The sequence below is a fragment of the Hemiscyllium ocellatum genome, chromosome 49 (assembly GCF_020745735.1).
Source record: "Hemiscyllium ocellatum isolate sHemOce1 chromosome 49, sHemOce1.pat.X.cur, whole genome shotgun sequence".
Classification (NCBI taxonomy): domain Eukaryota; kingdom Metazoa; phylum Chordata; class Chondrichthyes; order Orectolobiformes; family Hemiscylliidae; genus Hemiscyllium; species Hemiscyllium ocellatum.
Window position 1 is genome coordinate 13,101,931 of NC_083449.1, and position 18,284 is coordinate 13,120,214.

The 18,284-nt window shown below is 44.0% G+C and overlaps 1 protein-coding gene across 1 annotated transcript; it reads right to left on the minus strand.

The window, feature by feature from the left end:
* Nucleotides 1-15,133: 15,133 nt before the first annotated feature.
* On the minus strand, nt 15,134-17,228 carry LOC132837355 (histone H1-like). Its single transcript, XM_060857020.1, has one exon. The coding sequence runs from the start codon at nt 17,183-17,185 to the stop codon at nt 16,538-16,540; it is 648 nt and encodes a 215-aa protein (XP_060713003.1). The 5' UTR covers nt 17,186-17,228; the 3' UTR covers nt 15,134-16,537.
* Nucleotides 17,229-18,284: the final 1,056 nt, after the last annotated feature.

The window sequence follows — 18,284 nt, forward strand, 5'->3', positions numbered from 1 at the left end:
TTTAAGGGGACAGTCATGAGGCTGGTGCTGGAAAAGCACAGCACGTCAGGCAGTATCTGAGGAGCAGGAAAAGTGACATTTCGGGCAAAAGCCTTTCATCAGGGATTTGGGCTTTTGCCTGAAATGTCGAGTTTCCTGCCCCTTGGATACTGCCTGACCTGCTGTGCTTTTCCAGCACCACACTCTTGACTCTAAACTCCAGCATTTGCAGTCCTCACTTTCACCATATTTGAAGGTGAGGAGAGAGAGATTTATAAAAAGACATGAGGGGCAATTCTCTTTCCACAGATGGTGGTTCGCATGTGCAATTAACTTCCTGTGGTAGTGGTGGATGCAGACACAGTTACAACATTTATAAGACAGTCAGATAAGTACATGAATAGGAACGGTTTGGAGGGATATGCACCAGCAGTAGGCAGGTGGGACTAGTTTAGTTTGTGATTCTAGTCAGCATGGACTGGTGGACTCAAGGGTCTATTCCTGTGCTCTATGTCTCTATGGCTCCATTATGAATTGAAGTCATTTTGAATGTATCATTTTTCACAACCTGACATGTCATTCCATGGCTGTTCCCAATGTAACAGATGTCTCAGTACAGTGTGTGTATTTGGGACCGGTTTTACACCAGCCAGTTTGTGTGCACACTGTCACCATGCTTGTTTTGTCAGACTTTGGCACAGTATGTGTGTTTGGATTTCACATTATTTAATTGTTGTGTCTATGTATCGGACCAATTTTAATCAAAGGAGAATAATTCTGTCCTGTTTAGTGATAAGAAACCTTAATTTGTTTCATCCTCTACTTTGGCAACTTGTCCTGCCTGTGAACGCAGTTTCCTTCTATCTCTGTATTTTTAACACTGACCTTATGTATGGTTGTTGAAATGATGTAAAGGTAAAATCTATTTGTTTACCTTGATTAGAACTACAAAAATGCCCTTTTCAAATGCAGATTTAAAGGTGTCCATGACTGTCTATTTCCAATCAGGTTCAGTCTCTCCCTCGTCAAAAAATGGTGTAAATGTCAATAGGCTGTGAGTGATAAAACTTATTGGAACTGGGCTGGTGTGACTGAGAATGGAGAGAGAAAAATGTAATTCCTTGGTGGCATTTGACTCTTGATTTGAACATCTCTCTGGGAATTGACTCCAATGTAGGTCTAAAACTGAGAGAACTGCAGATGCTGTAAATCAGAAACAAAACCAGAAATTGCTGGAAAAGCTCAGCAGGTCTGCCAGTATCTGCGGAGAGAAATCAGAATTAACATTTCGGGCTGAGTTCTCAGAACCAGTTCTGAGGAAGGGTCACACGTCCCAAAACATTAACTCTGATTTCTTTCCACAGATGCTTCCAGACCTGCTGAACTTTCCTAACAATTTCTGTTTGTGTAACATTCCTGCTGTTTGGCAGAAGCAGCTGGTCACACTTGGTTTAGTACTGAGGAAATATTACATTGTCTTGATTCTTTGATTATTTTCCTGTAAGAAGACAGAAGAGATATCTCCTCAGCATTAGGCACGATTGCCAGAATCAAATTGAACTATGTAACATTCAGGTAGTAATCGTTAGGATGTTATTCTTTAAAACTAATGATTCAAACTGAAACATATATGTGTTTCCATTCTTGGACTGAGCTACTATGTTTTAAGGGTTCTATACCAATTCACTGAGATCCAGAAACTAACCAATACCTGTACAGTTCATTGAACATGACCACCTGATGAAACTGTGGATATGTGCATCTAGTTACCAATCTGCTTATGTTAGTTTCAAATGAATACTGCATTTGAGAAAAGTTATCAATTTTACCTGTTAGTTTCTGTGAAGAAGGTTAGGGTCTAGCCTATTTCCATGATACACTGTATTTTGAGGTGATATGGTCTGGTGCATAACAGTGAATTTAGTTATTGATCTGGACCTGTCAGATTCTGCTTTTGAATATGAGTGTACTTTTGAAACTGTACAGTTTAAACTATCTGAATATGTGAGTGTAGTTATCAATCTGTCCCTAGATGACTTGTACATATACTTTCATGTGCACAAAGCAGAGTGTGACAGGGACAGATTAATAACTATATTCAAATGTTCACATCACATAAACTGACAGGGACAGATTGATAAATAACATCACATATCCACCTAATAGAAACTGACAGGGACTGGCTGATAAATACATTGATATATTTAGACAGCAATCAGGCTCTGATTGTTTCATTGAGGTGAATATGTGAATTTAGTTACACAATCTGTATCTGTCCCTTTCTGACATGGGAATGTGTGGGTACAGTTATCATTCTCTCCCTGTCTGTTTCGGTTCTGTTGTCTATGTCAATGTGAGTGTAGTTGTCAATCTGTACCTGGCAGACCTTGCTGTGTGAATATGTAAATATAGTTATCAACCTGTACCTGTAAGTTTCTGCTGGCAAAATATGTGAATGTGGTTATCAGTCTTTCCCTGTCAAGCTCTCTAATGTAAATATGAGTGTATTTAACAACCTTTTCCTGTTAATTTCTGTGTTACGAAGATGTGAATGTCGTTATCAATTGTAGCTGTCAGTTTCAGCTCTGTGAAGATGCAAATGTAGTTGTCAATCTCAAACTGTCACTTTGTGCTTTGTTAATATGAGAGTCTCATTCTCCATCTTCCTCTGAAATATTACTTCTTTGTCTGCATGTGGGAGTGTATTTACCAATCGGTCAAACCTTTTGACAAGGTCCCACATAAGAGACCGATTGAGAGAGTTAAATCACATGGAATTCAGGGAAACTGGAATGCACTGCCTGGGAAGGTTGTGGAAGCCACAAACCTTAGAACCTTAAAAAGATACTTGGATGAGCACATCAAGGATATGGCACACGTGCAGCAAATTGGGATTAGTGTGCCCTCAATGGGAGTTATCATCAATGCAGACTGATATGCCGAATGGCCTTTTCTGTACACCCTTTTCTTGACCTCTCCATTTCCATCTCCAGATGGACATTTACCCACAGACTCTCACAACGACCTGGATGACACAACCTCCCACTCAGTATTCTGCAAAAACCCCATCCCAATCTCCCAATTCCTCCACCTCCAACCCATCTGCTCGGAGAAGGAGTCATTCCACTCCCAAGCACCCAAAACGTTCACCCCGTTTAAAATCACCCCTCAGCCTCCGATGCTAATGGGATAAAAGTCCCAGACTGTTCACAATCTCCTTAAATTTCAAACCCTCTAGCCCTGGCAACAACTCTGTCAATCATTTTTGCACCCTCTCAGGATTAACGCCATCTTCTGAAAGCAGGGTGACCAGAATGTTACACAGCATTCTACAAGTGCCCTACCTTAAGTCCTGTGCAGCCCTAACATGATGTCCCAACTCCGATACTCAATGTGCAGAGCAAAGAAGGCAAACATGGCAAGCCCCTTTTTCACATCCTTGTTCACCTGGGACTCCACTTCCAAAGAACAACACACATGCAATCCTAGGTCTCTGTGTTTGGCAACTCTCCTCAGGATCCTACCATTGACTGTACAAGTCCTGCACTGTTTTGCGTAATAAGAATGTTTGTGTAATTATTGTTTTCTCTTTGTCAGTGTCTGCAATGTTAATATGTAAGAACAACTATCAATCTACATCTGACAGTTGCTGTCATGATGACATGGGAGTCCAGTAATTGATGTATAAAACATCAGCTTCTGATGTGTGACTATGACAGTGAAGTTCTCCATCTGTACTAATCACTTTCTTCTTTTGGGTATCAAAGTGGTTTAATTCTCTGGCAGCCAGGAATATTCCCTGTGATTCTGTATCATTCTGTGATAGCTGTTATCAGTGTATTGAGAGTGGGGTCTTAATCTCTGCTGCATTTTGTGATTTCTGACTTTTCTCTCAATCTTTGGGGAAGGGGTCAGCAGATGGTATCTAGTTCACAATCCCAACCATTACTGGAAACTGTTTTGCAGAACAGTTAAAGAATAGAATGTACGAGCACAGATTGAATGGGAGGAATGGCCTACATCTGTGTTGTCCCAATTCTGAGATTCTGATTCTGGTGTGAAAAGGAAAACACATCCCGCTGTATGAAATATTGGTACAAAGCTACCATGCAGAAATGGACAGACCGGCTAATTAAAATACCAGCTCTTGTTGCTCAGTGTGGGATGTTTCCCTTTTCAGGGGTTCGGTACTATCACTGAGACACGTCGTTTCATTTTGTAATCAGGCATTGATAGTGTTTTTTGTCTGTGAGAGCTTTATTCTGCATCTGCCTGTCCATGCTACATGATAGATTTTATTGCTAAACATGATTTAATGGTTGTGTCTTTGAATGGGACTACTATTTCTCAAAGATTATTTTTGTCCTGCTCAGTTACTGTTAATATCAAAAGTTTCCTTTTGGATCTGTACTCAATAACTACTGCATATATGGTTACTCCAGCTATGTAACAGCATGATCTATTTGTTCATCTTGATTGTAACTTTGAAAATTCCCTAACTGTGGATTTAATGCAGTCCCTGACTGCCTGTTTCCAGTGAGGATTCAGTGTATCCCTTTTCAAATCTGAATGACAATGAGCTTTGAATGATGACACTTATTGCATCTGCGCTGGTCCACAGTGAGAATTCGCTGTGCTTTACTCATGGATTGAATGTATATCTCTGGAAAGTGAGCTTTTTGTGAGTCTGACTCAATCTGTTCTGTAATTGTGGAAAGGACCATCCCCCAGCTCAGACAGTGGTAACATACCTGCTATTTGGAAGGAGCAGCTGCTCACACTTGGCTTTATACCGAGGTCATATTACATTGTCTTGGGCCATTGAATATTTACCTGGAGGAAGACAGAAGATTTATCTCCTTTAAATCAACATTAGCTAAGTTTGGTCATATCAAACTGAGCAATGACATTTTGAGTTAATAGTTATGATGATCTTTATAAAGCCAGCAATGGGAACAGAGCAGGCTTTGGTTCCACTTTTGCCCTCAGCTGCTCCTGCTCTCTTTTTGTGATATTATAGAGCAATTTATTAAGATACAAAAATTAACCAAGCCCTCTACAGCTCCATGATTGGGATGCTTACACAGTTCAAAACTAAGATCCCAATACACTAACTATTGAAGAATAACACACACTATTTCAAATACTATATTTGAGACTTTTGATCCAACGACTATCATATTTATTCTTTACTGAACTGTGACATTCATATATATTATCTTTATTTCCACAGTTGAAAGTTCATTGCTAATAAACAATGTGAAACAGAAACCAAACAATTTATTCCAATCAGTACTCAGAGGATTGCAAACTACAACAATGATATATAGTTCACAATCCCAACAATTAGTGGAAACTAGTAATAGAAGGGATAAAGAATAGAATGTCCAACTGTCGACACAATGAGCTAATTGGGCTGCTTCTGTGCTCTACAAAATCTGTGATTCTGATTCTAATGATAAAGGAAATTACATCCAGTTGTATGGACTAGCCATATAAAAATATCATGGAGAAATGGACAGACCAACTTATTTACAAGGCTGGTCCGGTACATAGTGTGGCATAGTTTCCTTCCCAATGTTCTACATTATCACTGAGACATTTACTTTCATTTTGGACTCGGATATTGTTGTTTTGTTTTGCATGAGTCATTCTCTCAATCAGGATGTGTGTATGGATAAAATCAGCTTTTGTCAGCTAACATTGAACATGGGATTCATTCAGTCTCTCATTATGAGTTATCAATGTGCTTCTTATTCATGGTTATTGTATTTTATATTCATGCAGTGTCATTTCAAAGTGGAATTGTCATCTTTCAGAACTGCAGGAGCTCTTTATTGTTCAAACCTTTGCTATTCAGAATGTATCAGATATTATCCAATGTCATTTGTGTCAGCGCCTGTCAGTGAAAGTGGATGTGTTTATATCACTGTTAATCTCTGGCACTGTACGTCTCAGTTGAATAACTTCCACAACATTGGAATCTATGGGACAATGTAGTTTACGATTGTAAGTTTATTTTGGGCATGCCGATCTCGAGACTGAACGTATGTTTTAAATTTATTATTCCGATGTTAGTCCCAGAGAAACTATATAAGAGTCCTCACACTGTATTCAAAAATCTCTCATTATCTGTCTGAATATGGGATACTTTGTGTCCTTTCAAGTCAATGATTTCCTTTTGGTCAGTTTCACATCAAACTTTATATTCTGTAGTTTTTTTTATGAGATGTGCTTTTCAGTTTGGGGTTCCATTCAAAAATATATATTTTAAAATACAATTTGGGCTGAAGTGTAATTTCCCCAATCTGTAAAATGGAATTCATGCATGAGTTACATCTCCATATCTAAGACAGGATGAGATATTTGGAGGGGTAATTATACATAGCTCAAGTTACTTCTTGGGCAATGTCACTGGAATTTTATGGCCAAACTGATACACTCTATTTAAATCATATAGGGAGTGTATGTTGATGCTGAGATTGAAGCTGTTACCCTGTTCTGCTTAAACCTTTTAATGAAAGGCTCACTCTTACAACCATCAGATCATTGGGGATCTTGGTGTTTCTTTAATCATGTCTGTGAACCTATTAACCTGGCAGTAACTCAGGACTTTGAGAGGGATTCTGTACCCATTGTGTATTGGCACCATCTCACAGCTCTCTTCCAAATGTTGACAAATGTTGCTATGTTCTGTGACTGTTTGAACTTTAATGTGAATGCAGAATTAAGTTTGCTTCTTTCTGTCCCTTGTACTGGTTGTATACATGGAAGTTAATTCTCTAACTGTTACCTTCAATGGAACCACGTGATTCATTCTAATGCCTTTCAAATCTCATAGACAGACATTTCTGCAGCCAGCAGAGAAAAATCAGAATGATGTGTTGCCTCCCTGGTGTCAGGTTAAAGCACAGCAGGTGAGGCAGCATCCAAGGAATAGGAAATTCGACGTTTCGGGCATAAGCCCTTCATCAGGAAAGGGCTGATGAAGGGCTTATGCCCGAAACGTCAAATTTCCTATTCCTTGGATGATGCCTAACCTGCTGTGCTTTAACCAGCAACACATTTTCAACTGTGATCTCCAGCATCTGCAGACCTCATTTTTTATCCCTGGTGTCAGGATCAAGGATGTCTCAGAGAGGGTGCAGAATGTTCGCAAAGGACAGAGGGACCAACAGTAGGTCATTGTACACATTGGAACCAATGACACAGGAAGGGAAAAGGATGAGATTCTGAAGGGAGAATATAGAAAGTTAGGCAGGAATTCAAAAAGCAGGTCCTCGAACGTAGTGATATCTAGATTACTCCCATTGGTATGAGCTAGTGAGGATAGAAATAGAAGGATAGAGCAGATGAATGTGTAGCTGAGGAGCTGGTGCATGGGAGAAGGGTTCACATTTTTGCATCATTGGAATCTCTTCTGGGGTAAAAGAGACCTGTATAAGAAGGATGGGTTGCACCAGAATTGGAAGGGAACTAATATACTGGCAGGGAGATTTGCTGGAGCTGCCCACGAAGATTTACAATAGTAAGGTGGTGGGCTGGGACCCAGGGAAATAATGAGGAAAGAGTTCAATCTGAGACTGGTACAGTTGGGAACGGGAGCAAATCAAACAGTCAGGGCAGGCAGGGACAGAGCAGAGAACAAGTAAGACTGATAAATTAAACTGCATTTACTTCAATGCTGAGATATGTGTATCATTGATAGTCACAGGTGAGGTGTCAGAAGACTGGAGGTTGGATAATGCGATACCACTGTTTAAGAAATGTGGTGAGGAAAAGCTAGGGAAGTGTGAACCAGTGAGCCTAACATCGATGGTGGGCAAGGTTTTGTGAGGAATCCTGAGGGCCAGAATTTACACGTATTTGGAAGGGCAATGGCTGATTAGGGATAGTCAGCATGGCATTGTGCACGGGAAATCATGTCTCTCAAACTCAATTGAGCTTTTTGAAGAAATAACACAGAAGACTGATGAGGGCAAAAAGGTGGATGTGATCCATGTGGCATTCAACAAGGTTCCCCATGGGAGACTGGTTAGTAAGATTAGAGATCACGGAATATAGGGAGCACTAGCTATTTGGAGACAGAACTGGCTCAAAGGTGGAAGACAGATGGTGGTGGTGGTGGCGGGTTGCTTTTCAGACTGGAGGCCTCTGACTACTGGGGTGCCACAAGGATCAGTGCTGGGTCCACTACTTTTCATCATGTATATAAATGATTTGGGTGTGAACATAGGCGGTATGGTTAGTAGGTTTGCAGATGACACCAAAACTGGAGGTGCAGTGGAGAGCGAAGAAGGTTACCACAGGGTACAATGGAATCTTGACCAGATGGGCCAATGGGCCCAGGAGTGGCAGAGAGCATTTAATTTAGATAAATGTGAGGTGCTGTGTTTTGGAAGAGCAAATCAGAGAGGACTTATACTCGTCGTGGAAAGGTGTTAAGGAGAGTTCCTGAACAAGGAAACTTTGGAGTGCAGGTTCATATTTCCTGAAAGATAGCAGAGTGAAGGCGGCATTCGGTCTGCTTTCATTTATTGGGCAGAGTACTGAGTATAGAAGTTGGGAGGTCATGTTGCGGCTGTTCAGGACATTGGTTAGGTCACTTTAAGAATATTGCATGCAATTCTGGTCTCCTTCCTATCAGAAGGATGTTGTGAAACTTGAAAGTGTCAGAAAAGATTTACAAAGAAGTTTCCAGGGTTGGAGGTTTCGAACAATAATGATATACTGAATAAGCTGGTACTGTTTCCCCTGGAGCGTCGGAGACTGAGGGTTGACCTGATAGTGGTTTATAACACCATGAGGGGCATGGATAGGATAAATGGACAAAATCTTTTCCCTGGGGTGGGCGAGTCCAGAAGTAGAGGGCATAAGTTTCCGGTGACAGGGGAAAGATATTAAAGGAACAACTTTTTCAAGCAGAGCCTGGTGCATAAATGGAATGAGATGTCAGAGGAAGTGGAGGAGGCTGGTACAATTGCAGTATTTAAAAGGCATCTGGATGTATATATGAACAGGAAGGGTTTAGAGGGATGTGGGCCAAGTGCTGGGAAATGGGACTGGATTAGGTTAGGATATCAGATCAGCATGGAGGAAAGGTCTGTTTGTGTGCTGTACATCTCTATGACTCCATATGTGACAGACGTTCAACAGAACAAAAAAGCTCCATGGATTAATGAAGAACCTTGTACCTAAAATTGAGTGTTGGAAACTAGGGCTGCTGTCTCCAGTGTAAATGAACTGGTTATACAGGCAAAGATTGTTTGGAAAGGAACAGTTATTGTGAGATAAGAAGGACATAGATTCAAGTTTGATGCAATTTCAATCTTCCTGCATTATGTTACTGAGCAATTTAAACGATTCCTGAAAAGTGGGGAACCAATTACCAAAGTGGGAGAGAAGAGAGTTCTCAGTGCACGTATTCTTTAGTGAATGGGAAACAGCCTATGTTCTTTAGTTGTAGTGCCTACAGGATTCATGGATATGTGAACATGCAACACATCACAACAGACAAGAGTCTGTGTTGTTCATCGTAATCAAGGAGAGAAAAGTAATGGGCCTTTGTGTCTCCTATTGTACAAAGTCTAACTGGGAATACTAACAACAATTGCTGGTCTTCACGATGCTATCAGTTATTGCACAGTGACCTACTTTTCTGAATACTGCTGAATTGATGATCAGTATTAACTGAATCCATTTGCAATGAAGTGAACAAATCCACTGCTTGCATCTGACTGACCACAATATTCCTTATACAGGAATGAAAATTCATCAATTCCATTGTATTTGCTGATGCAGGCAGGATAGTACTTCACCTCTGTAGTGTGATAGTGCAAACCATGAGCAATACTGTTGTGTTGTTCTATGGTCATGAGGAGGAAAGCAAAAGGAATTTTACTTTCTGTCATGCAATGCAGAATATTTAAATGGTCAAATTCAGTTTATTAATCAATCAACACTGTCCAAACCTTCACAGAAAAACATTGAGAAGCTTGACACACCTACCCATTATGGTTATTTGGGTTCTTGCTGCTCTGCTATGAATGGTGACTATCTGATTCCATTGATTCATTGAGAAATCTGTACCCAGATTCCTTGTTTTTTAGTAATGTATCCTAGGGAGGGTCAACAGGAATGTCAGGCTTGGAGATCTCCGTGTAGAAAAATAAAACAGCCTTTAAATGATGTACAAAAGCATAACGAAAAAGATTTCGCTGGAATGGAAAACGAAAAGAAAAATGACACGTGCAAGGTGAAGCAATAAAGAATGACACTGTAAGAAAGACGGGGCTGGCAGATTGTCTGCTGTCATGATATATTTATGGAAATGGAATGCTGATTGAAAGGGTTGTTAGCTTGGTCAATTGTTATGTTGTTGTGGATTGTTATTGTTCGGTGCAGACTTAATCATTTGAAGGGCTTTGTTCTGTGTTGGAGATCTCTTGCCTCGAGATCTGAGAGTAGAAATCAGTTTGAATGTATATGGATCTTCATCCCTGTTTGGTATCTGTGTGTGTGTGTGTGTGTGTGTGTGTGTGTGTGTGTGTGTGTGTGTGTGTGTGTGTGTGTGTGTGTGTGTGTATTTGCGACTCATTGTAAATCATTCAGGATTTTATGTTTGTGTGCGGAAGTGGTGGGGTGTTAGTAGTGTGTGTGTACATGCAGTAAGCCTTCTGTCCATGTCAGGAAAGAACATTTGGAATGTACATTATACCATTGTAATGTCTTTGTATGGGACAACTATTGATCAAAAGATTAATTTGGCCTCATCAGTTACTGATAATGTCAAAGTTTCCCTTTATGTTTGCACTCAATCTCTACTTCATACATAGTTATTGTAACTGTGTAACAATGACCTAAACTAAACTAATAAACCTTTATACCAATTTGGATTCAATGTGGTTTCTGATTGCAGAGTTTGCAATCTGGTTGCAGTCTATACATATTCAGATGCGGTGAATCATGGGTTTTAAATGGTAAAAACTATTGGAATTGGCTATAGTGTGCATTGAGAGGAGAGAAGAAAATGTATTTCAACAGATGTGTTTGACTCTTGGATTGAATGTATCCCTCTGGAAATTGAGCTCAATGTGTGTCTGGTTCAATCCACTCTGTGTCTGTGGAAAGGATGTTCTCTGCCCTGACAGCAGTAACATACCTGGTGTCTGGGAGAAGCAGTTGGTCACACTTGGCTTTGTACTGAGTATATATTAGATTGTCTTGGTCCAGCGAGTATGTTTCTGGAGGGAAACAGAAGATATGTTACATTTAATTCAAACTGATCAATGCTAAATTCAAGTAATATTAATTATGATTTTTTTAAAGAAAGATCACATTGTGAACAAAGCATGGTTTGGTTCTGTTATTGCTGTGAGTTATTTCAAATGCTGTACCTGAGACTTTTGATCTGGTGACTGCTACATTTATCACTTACAGGATTGTCACAGTCAAAGTCGATTTGCTTTCTACTATTCACAGCCCAATATTAACAGACAGCCTGAAACAGAAGCCAAACAATGAATTGCCATCAGTGTTCAGGGGATTTGCAAACCACAAGAATGTCCCACAGCAGCTCCTTCCCGCTCTGTCTACCACAGCAGCCCTCCCCTCCCCTCCACGCCCCACGCCCCACGCCCCCCCACCCCCAACACACACACACACACACAGCCCGAGAAAGGCCTCCCCCTTCCCCCCCAGCCCGCTCACTCCAAGTTCCGGGACCAGTTCCTGCTCCGCTCGGCATCTCACACACAGCTCCCGGCTCTCCCTGAACTCCCCTCCCGAACCAATCCGGGTCTGGGAGCCCCCTCTGTGTCCCAGGCTCCCATCCCGATGTGCTGCTGGAAGGAGCCCCTGCTGTTCCCTCCCTTCCCTGGGCTCGGAGCTCTCCATTGCGGTCTGTTTCACACAAACCGCTTCCACTCACTGAGTCAATGCTCCTCAATGGCCGCGCGGGGGCAGGGCCTCACGCATGCGCACATATGGACAGGAACCAAATTCAAACTCACCCACCACCAGGTTGCAGAATAATGGGATAATGGTAAGATTCTTGGCAGCGTGGAAGAGCAGAGAGATCTCAGTGTCCTTTTGCACAGAGCCCTGAAAGTTGCCACCCAGTACTTCCCAGGAGCTGAAAAACTACGCCATGTTCTTCGTGACCTGCAGCACATTGTCAATGAGGACGAGCACCTCTCCAAGACAGTCCCCACACCTCCATTGCTTGCTTTTAAACAACCGCCAAACCTCAAACAGATCATTGTTGGTAGCAAGCTGCCCGGCTTTCAGGACACCTCCATACAACCGTGTCACGGTAGGCACTGCAAGGCGTGTCAGAGTGTGGACATGGATACCACCCTTACACTTGGGGACACCTCCCACCATGTACATGACAGGTACTCATGTGACTCAGCCAACGTTGTCTATCTTATATGTTGCAGGCAAGGATGCCCTGAGGCATGGTACATTGGGGAAACTGCGCAAAGGCTCCGGCAATGGATGAATGGGCACCTCACAAAAATCAACAGACAGGCGTGTTCCCTCCAAGTTGGGGAATACTTCAGTGTTCCAAGACATTCGACCTCAGACCTTTGGGTGACCATACTCCAAGTCGGATTTTGGGACAGGCAGCAGCAAAAAGTGGCAAAATAGAGGCTGATAGCTATGTTCCATACCCATGGGGAGGGCCTCAACCGGGACCTTGTGTTCATGTCACACTACAGATGACCACGATTGCACTATATATATACACACACACACACACACACACACACACAGGCACTCCTAAATACACACAGACTCACGTATTCACAGGCACACCTAAACAAACACGGACACACATATACACAGACACTCACACACACCCTTACAGACACATGCACTCACATGCATCCTCTCACAGACTTAGACCAACTCTACGCTCGTGCACACACATATACCCTGTCTCACACAGATGCTCACAACCCCAAACCCCAGACAAACAAACACACTCCTACAGATACACACACTCCCACACTCACACATGCACCCCCTCACAGACTTAGACACTCTACATTCACATGTACACTCTCTCTCACACTCACAATCCCAACCCCAGACAGACAGAAAAACACACACACAAAGACCCACATGCACACATGTACATATACATTTGTGGGTGAAATTGAACTGCAAGAATTCATGTAAAACTCTGTTATCTCGCTTTTTAGATTAGAATCAGTCTAAACATTATAGCACAGACAGAGAACACAGGGGGCTAACACCTTCAACCTATTGTCTGGCTAACACCAATTGTTACAGTTAATCTGAGAATGTAACTTTGAAAAAACAGTTTTGTGATTTACACATGAAAGAAGTGAAACTATCATGGTATTTGAACACATGAAAGACTCAACAAACAATCAAGATATTTTTCAATGTATAATTTCATTACATCACACTGTAAACATTTGCTATAAATTCTGTGTCTTATAATTGTGTCCTCCACAACCACCTGATGAAGGAGCGGCGCTCCGAAAGCTAGTGTTTCCAATTAAGCCTGTTGGACTATAACGTGGTGTTGTGTGATCTTTAACTTTGGCCACCCAGGTCAGTACAAGTAAGAACGGTACGGTGTGGTAGCTTTTATTGGTCAAGGGATTCAATTTTGGAGCCATGGGGTCATGTTGCAGCTATACAAAACTCTGGTGCGGCCGCATATGGTGTATTATAGGAGGGACGTGGAAACATTGCAAAGGTGTGGAAGAGATTTACCAAGACATTGCCTGGTATGGAGGAAAGATTGGAGTGGTGCTGGATAAGCACAGTAGGTCAGGCAGCATCTGAGGAGCAGGAAAATTGACATTTCAGGCAAAGGCCATTCATCAGGAATGAGGCAGGAAGCCTCCAGTATGGAGAGATAAATGGGAGGAGGGTGGGACTGAGAAGAAGGTCACTTAGAGTGCAATAGGTGGATGGAGGTGGGGATGAAGGTGGTAGGTCAGAGAGGAGGGTGGAGTGGATAGGTGGTTAGGAGGATTGGCAGGTAGGACAGGTCATGAGGAGAGTTCTGAGCTGGTAGGTTGGAACTGGGGTAAGATGGGGGGAGGGGAAATGAGGAAACTGGTGAAGTCCACATTGATGCCCTGGGTTTGGAGTGTTCTGAGGCGGAAGATGAGGTGAACTTTCTCCAGGCGTCGGGTGGTGAGGGAATGGCGGTGGAGGATGCCTAGGATCTGCATGTACTCAGCAGAATGTGAGGGGAGTGGAAATGTTCAGTCACGGGGCGGTGGGGTAGATTGGTTCGGGTGGCCTGGAGATGTTCCCTAAAGCTCTCTGTGAGAAGGCATCCAGTCTCCTCAATGTAAAGGAGACCACATCGGGAGCAAGAAATACAATAAATGACATTGGTGGATCTGCAGGTGAATCTTTGATGGATGTGGAAGGCTCCTTTGGGGCCTTGGATGGAGGTGAGGGGGGAGGTGTGGGCATAGGTTTTGCAATTCCTGCAGTGCCAGGAGGGGACGGTGGGTTGTTGGGGGAGTGTGGACCTGACCAGGTAGTCATGGAGGGAACAGTCTTTGTCAATGTGGATCAGGTGGGGAGAGAAATGTATCCCTGGTGGTGGGGTCCACTTGTAGGTGGATGCACTCCCGAAACGGTCTCCTTTACATTGGGGAGATTGGATGCCTTGTCGCAGATCGCATTAGGGAACATCTCTGGGACACCCACACCAATCAACCCCACTGCCCCGTGGCCAGACATTTCAACTCCCTCTCACACTCTGCCGAGGACATGCAGGTCCTTGGCCCCCTCCACCACCACTCCCTCACCCCATGATGCCTGGAGGAAGAATGCCTCATCTTCTGCCTTGGGACACTTCAACCGTAGTGCATCAATGTGGACTTCACCACTTTCCTCATTTCCCCTCCCCCCCACCTTATCCCAGTTCCAACCTGCCAGCTCAGCACCATCCTCATGACCTATCCTTCCTGCCAGTCTTCTTTCCCATGTATCCGCTCCACCCTCCTCTCTGACCAGTCACCTTCGTCCCCACCTCAATTCACCAATTACCCATTTAGCTATCTTCTCCCCAGCCCCCCCCCCCTCCCATTCATCTCTCCATCCCGGAGGCTCCCAGCCTCATTCCTGATGAAGGGCTTTTGCCCAAAACGTCGATTTTCCTGCTCCTCGGATGCTGCCTGACCTGCTGTGCTTTTCCAGCACCACTCTAATCTTGACTCTGATCTCCAGCATCTGCTGTCCTCACTTTTGTCTTATGAGGAAAGGCTGAGGGACCTGAGGCTGTATTCGTTAGAGAGAAGAAGCTTCAGAGATGACTTAATAGAATCATACAAGATGATCAGCGGATGAGAGAAGGCGGACAGTGAGAGCCTTTTTTCCTTGGATGGTGATGTCTAGCAGGATGGAACATAGCTTAAAATTGAGGGGTGATAGATATAGGACAGATGTCAGAGGTAGGTTCGAGAGCAGTATGGGTGTGGAACGTTCTGCCTGCAACAGTAGTAGACTCGCCAACCTTAAATGGCACTTAAATAGTCATTGGACAAACATATGGATGATAATGAGACATCACAGAACACACACAAACACACAGGCTGCTGTTACCAAAGCTGAGGCTGCTGTGGTGATGCCTGTTTCAGGGAATGGAGAGTCCCGCCCCCCGGGAGCTGGGATTGGATACAGCCCCATCCGTCAACCCACAGAGGAACACCTCCGGAAGGTACAGAAAAGGCAGGAAAAGGTTATTGGCGGGTGATTGGTTCACTTGGAATGACGGTCTGTCAATTTCAAAAAGCCCGCCGATTTCACCCTCACAAATCCTGAAATGAAATTAAACATTAAGAAACAAAACACTGTCCGTCTGCAACTAAGATAAAAGTTTATTCTTTACAGCAGTATTTAAAACCCTGCGGAAAGCAGGCGGGATCACTGCCTGACCTGTGTGTAACAGGCAGGAGGAAAGCGAGGGGAATTTCACAGCCCAGCCTAACAACCGCCCTGAGTCAATCTAAACACCCCCCGCCGGTTTAAACAGCTTACAAACTCATACAGTGTACCCCGAGAAAGGGACAGAGTCTCCCTGTATCGGGACATCTTTGTTTCACCCAGATTGTAATGAGCCCGAACACAATGTGTCATTGCTGCCTGATCTGTCTGTGAGAGACAGACCGAAAGAACACGCCATGATAACATCCGCACCGCCCCAGCATCAAAACTGAACAAAGCATCATCCCTGGAAGGGTCAATGAAATACAAATACTGCAATCTGTCACATTGGGGTCCGGGCAGAAATACAAGTCGCGATGTGAAATAACCAGATGGGAGATCAAGAAACCCTCCCCGTGTGATCCCTTCCCCATTCTCAGGGTCTGTCCACTCACAAACTGTGGCGAGAGGGTGTGCCTGAGTAACTCAGTCAGATTAACATCTTGGGTATGTCTGCACTCGGCCCCGGGACAGGGACCATTTGATCCGGGGCTCAGCTCTTTCCTGAGAGATGTGGGTGGCTCTGAGAAGAGCCTTTGGGTTCAGATGGTGACATGTTACACCGACTGGTTCATTTCTTTGCTGCTTTCTTGGGCACTTTGGCCTGGGTCTTGGCTTTAACCGATTTGCTGAGGGGTTTGGGGGACTTGGGGCTCTTGGCCTTTTTCACCTTCTTCACGGAAGCCTTTTTCTTCGGCGCTGCTTTGATCACTCGCTTTTTCTTTGGCGGGGCTGCCTTCCCGGCGCCTGGTCTCTTAGCTGTCGCTTTCTTAGCTGTTGGTTTCTTGGCTGGGGATTTTTTCACTGTAGCCTTCTTGGCTGGTGTTTTCTTCCCGACCACTTTCTTGCCGCTTGCTGCTCTTCTCACCTTCTTGGCCCCTTCTGCCTTGCCTCGAGTCTGAGCGAGTTTGAAGGAGCCGGAGGCGCCCTGGCCCTTGACCTGAACCAGGGAGCCTTTCGCCAGGGCCCTCCTGATACACATCTTGATCTGGGAGTTGCGCTTGTCCACCTCGACCCCGCTTTTCTCCAACGCTTTCTTTATACTGAAAAGGGACATCCCCTTGCGATCCTTGGACTGCTCGACAATCCTCAGAATCTGCTCGCCCAACTTGGGACCGGCTGGTCTTTTCCTGGGAGACGCCGCCTTTTTCTTGGGAGCCTTGGCTTTGGTGGGAGCGGAGGCTGGAGGAGCCGTTTCGGCGGCTGCACTGTCGCTCATGTCGACAACTCTGTGCTGAATCTCTCTCTCTCTCTGGGTGAGTCTGAACTGGGTCAGCAATGAAGCTGCTGAGGGGCGGCACTGAGCAACTTCAAGGCAGCGAGCGGACGGCGCAGAGACAACCTGCCGTCAGCTCCCTGCTCCTGCTGCCTCTCTGTGTTTCTCTCACTGTCTAAACTCTCCGATTCCTCTGAAATTCCGTATCTCCGGAGAGCCAGGCTCGGTCGCTCCTGTCCCCGACACGGGAAGGTTTGTGACTGAAAAGTTTTCACTCGAATAGACGGCTCCGCTGTCGAGTTAAACGCATTTTGCTGCTGCACAGATCGAGCCCTCTGAGCTGAGCGCTGACATTGTCGGTACTTTTCGACTGAAATCTTGAAATCATCAAATATATTCCCTTGAATTCCACCTTTGGGGTCGAGTGAGGCAGCCGGGGGATAACTGGAAATGAAAATGTTTTTGATTCGCACAAGAGAGACTCAGAAATATCATAATATTCGCGGACACACAAACACAGTTACGTTCGACCAACCGACCCGCCCTTTTCCTCCAGTCTCTCTGAGACAATATTCACATCCATACAGTCACAGGCCAGTAATATCACCAAGTGGAAGGGTGGAAGGATAGAATTTCTCCTCCTTTCAGCCTTTGCTCCGGTGTCCCGGGAGTTAGTTGTAGTTTTCTTTTCTCCTCAGTGATTGTTAAACTCTCATCAACTCTCCTGGTTCCATCCTGAAATATTTCCAGGCGGTTTGTCAAGCTGGGAACATGGAAGTGTAAGCACAGGAACAGGCCTTTCAACTCCATGCTGACTCCATCAGAACCTGATCATCGTTTGCTCAAATGCCTTGCAATTAAATCTTTTATTTTGATTGGTTTCCCTGGTAACTGACTGGTCTACAATTCCCAGTTGTATATCTCCCTCCGTATTCCATTGAATTGCTCACATTAGCCACCGTCCGATCTGTTGAAATGAATGCAGAGCCTGTAGAATCTTGGAACATGAGCACTAATACACCCACGGTCCCTGAGGCCACTGTGGTAATTACTCTGGGGGGTAGATTATCAGTGTCTGGGATTTCTCAGCCTTCAGTCCTAT

Bases quoted from the DNA above. Each gene is read 5' to 3' on its own strand.
- LOC132837355 (XM_060857020.1), bottom strand. From the start codon at position 17,185: ATGAGCGACAGTGCAGCCGCCGAAACGGCTCCTCCAGCCTCCGCTCCC.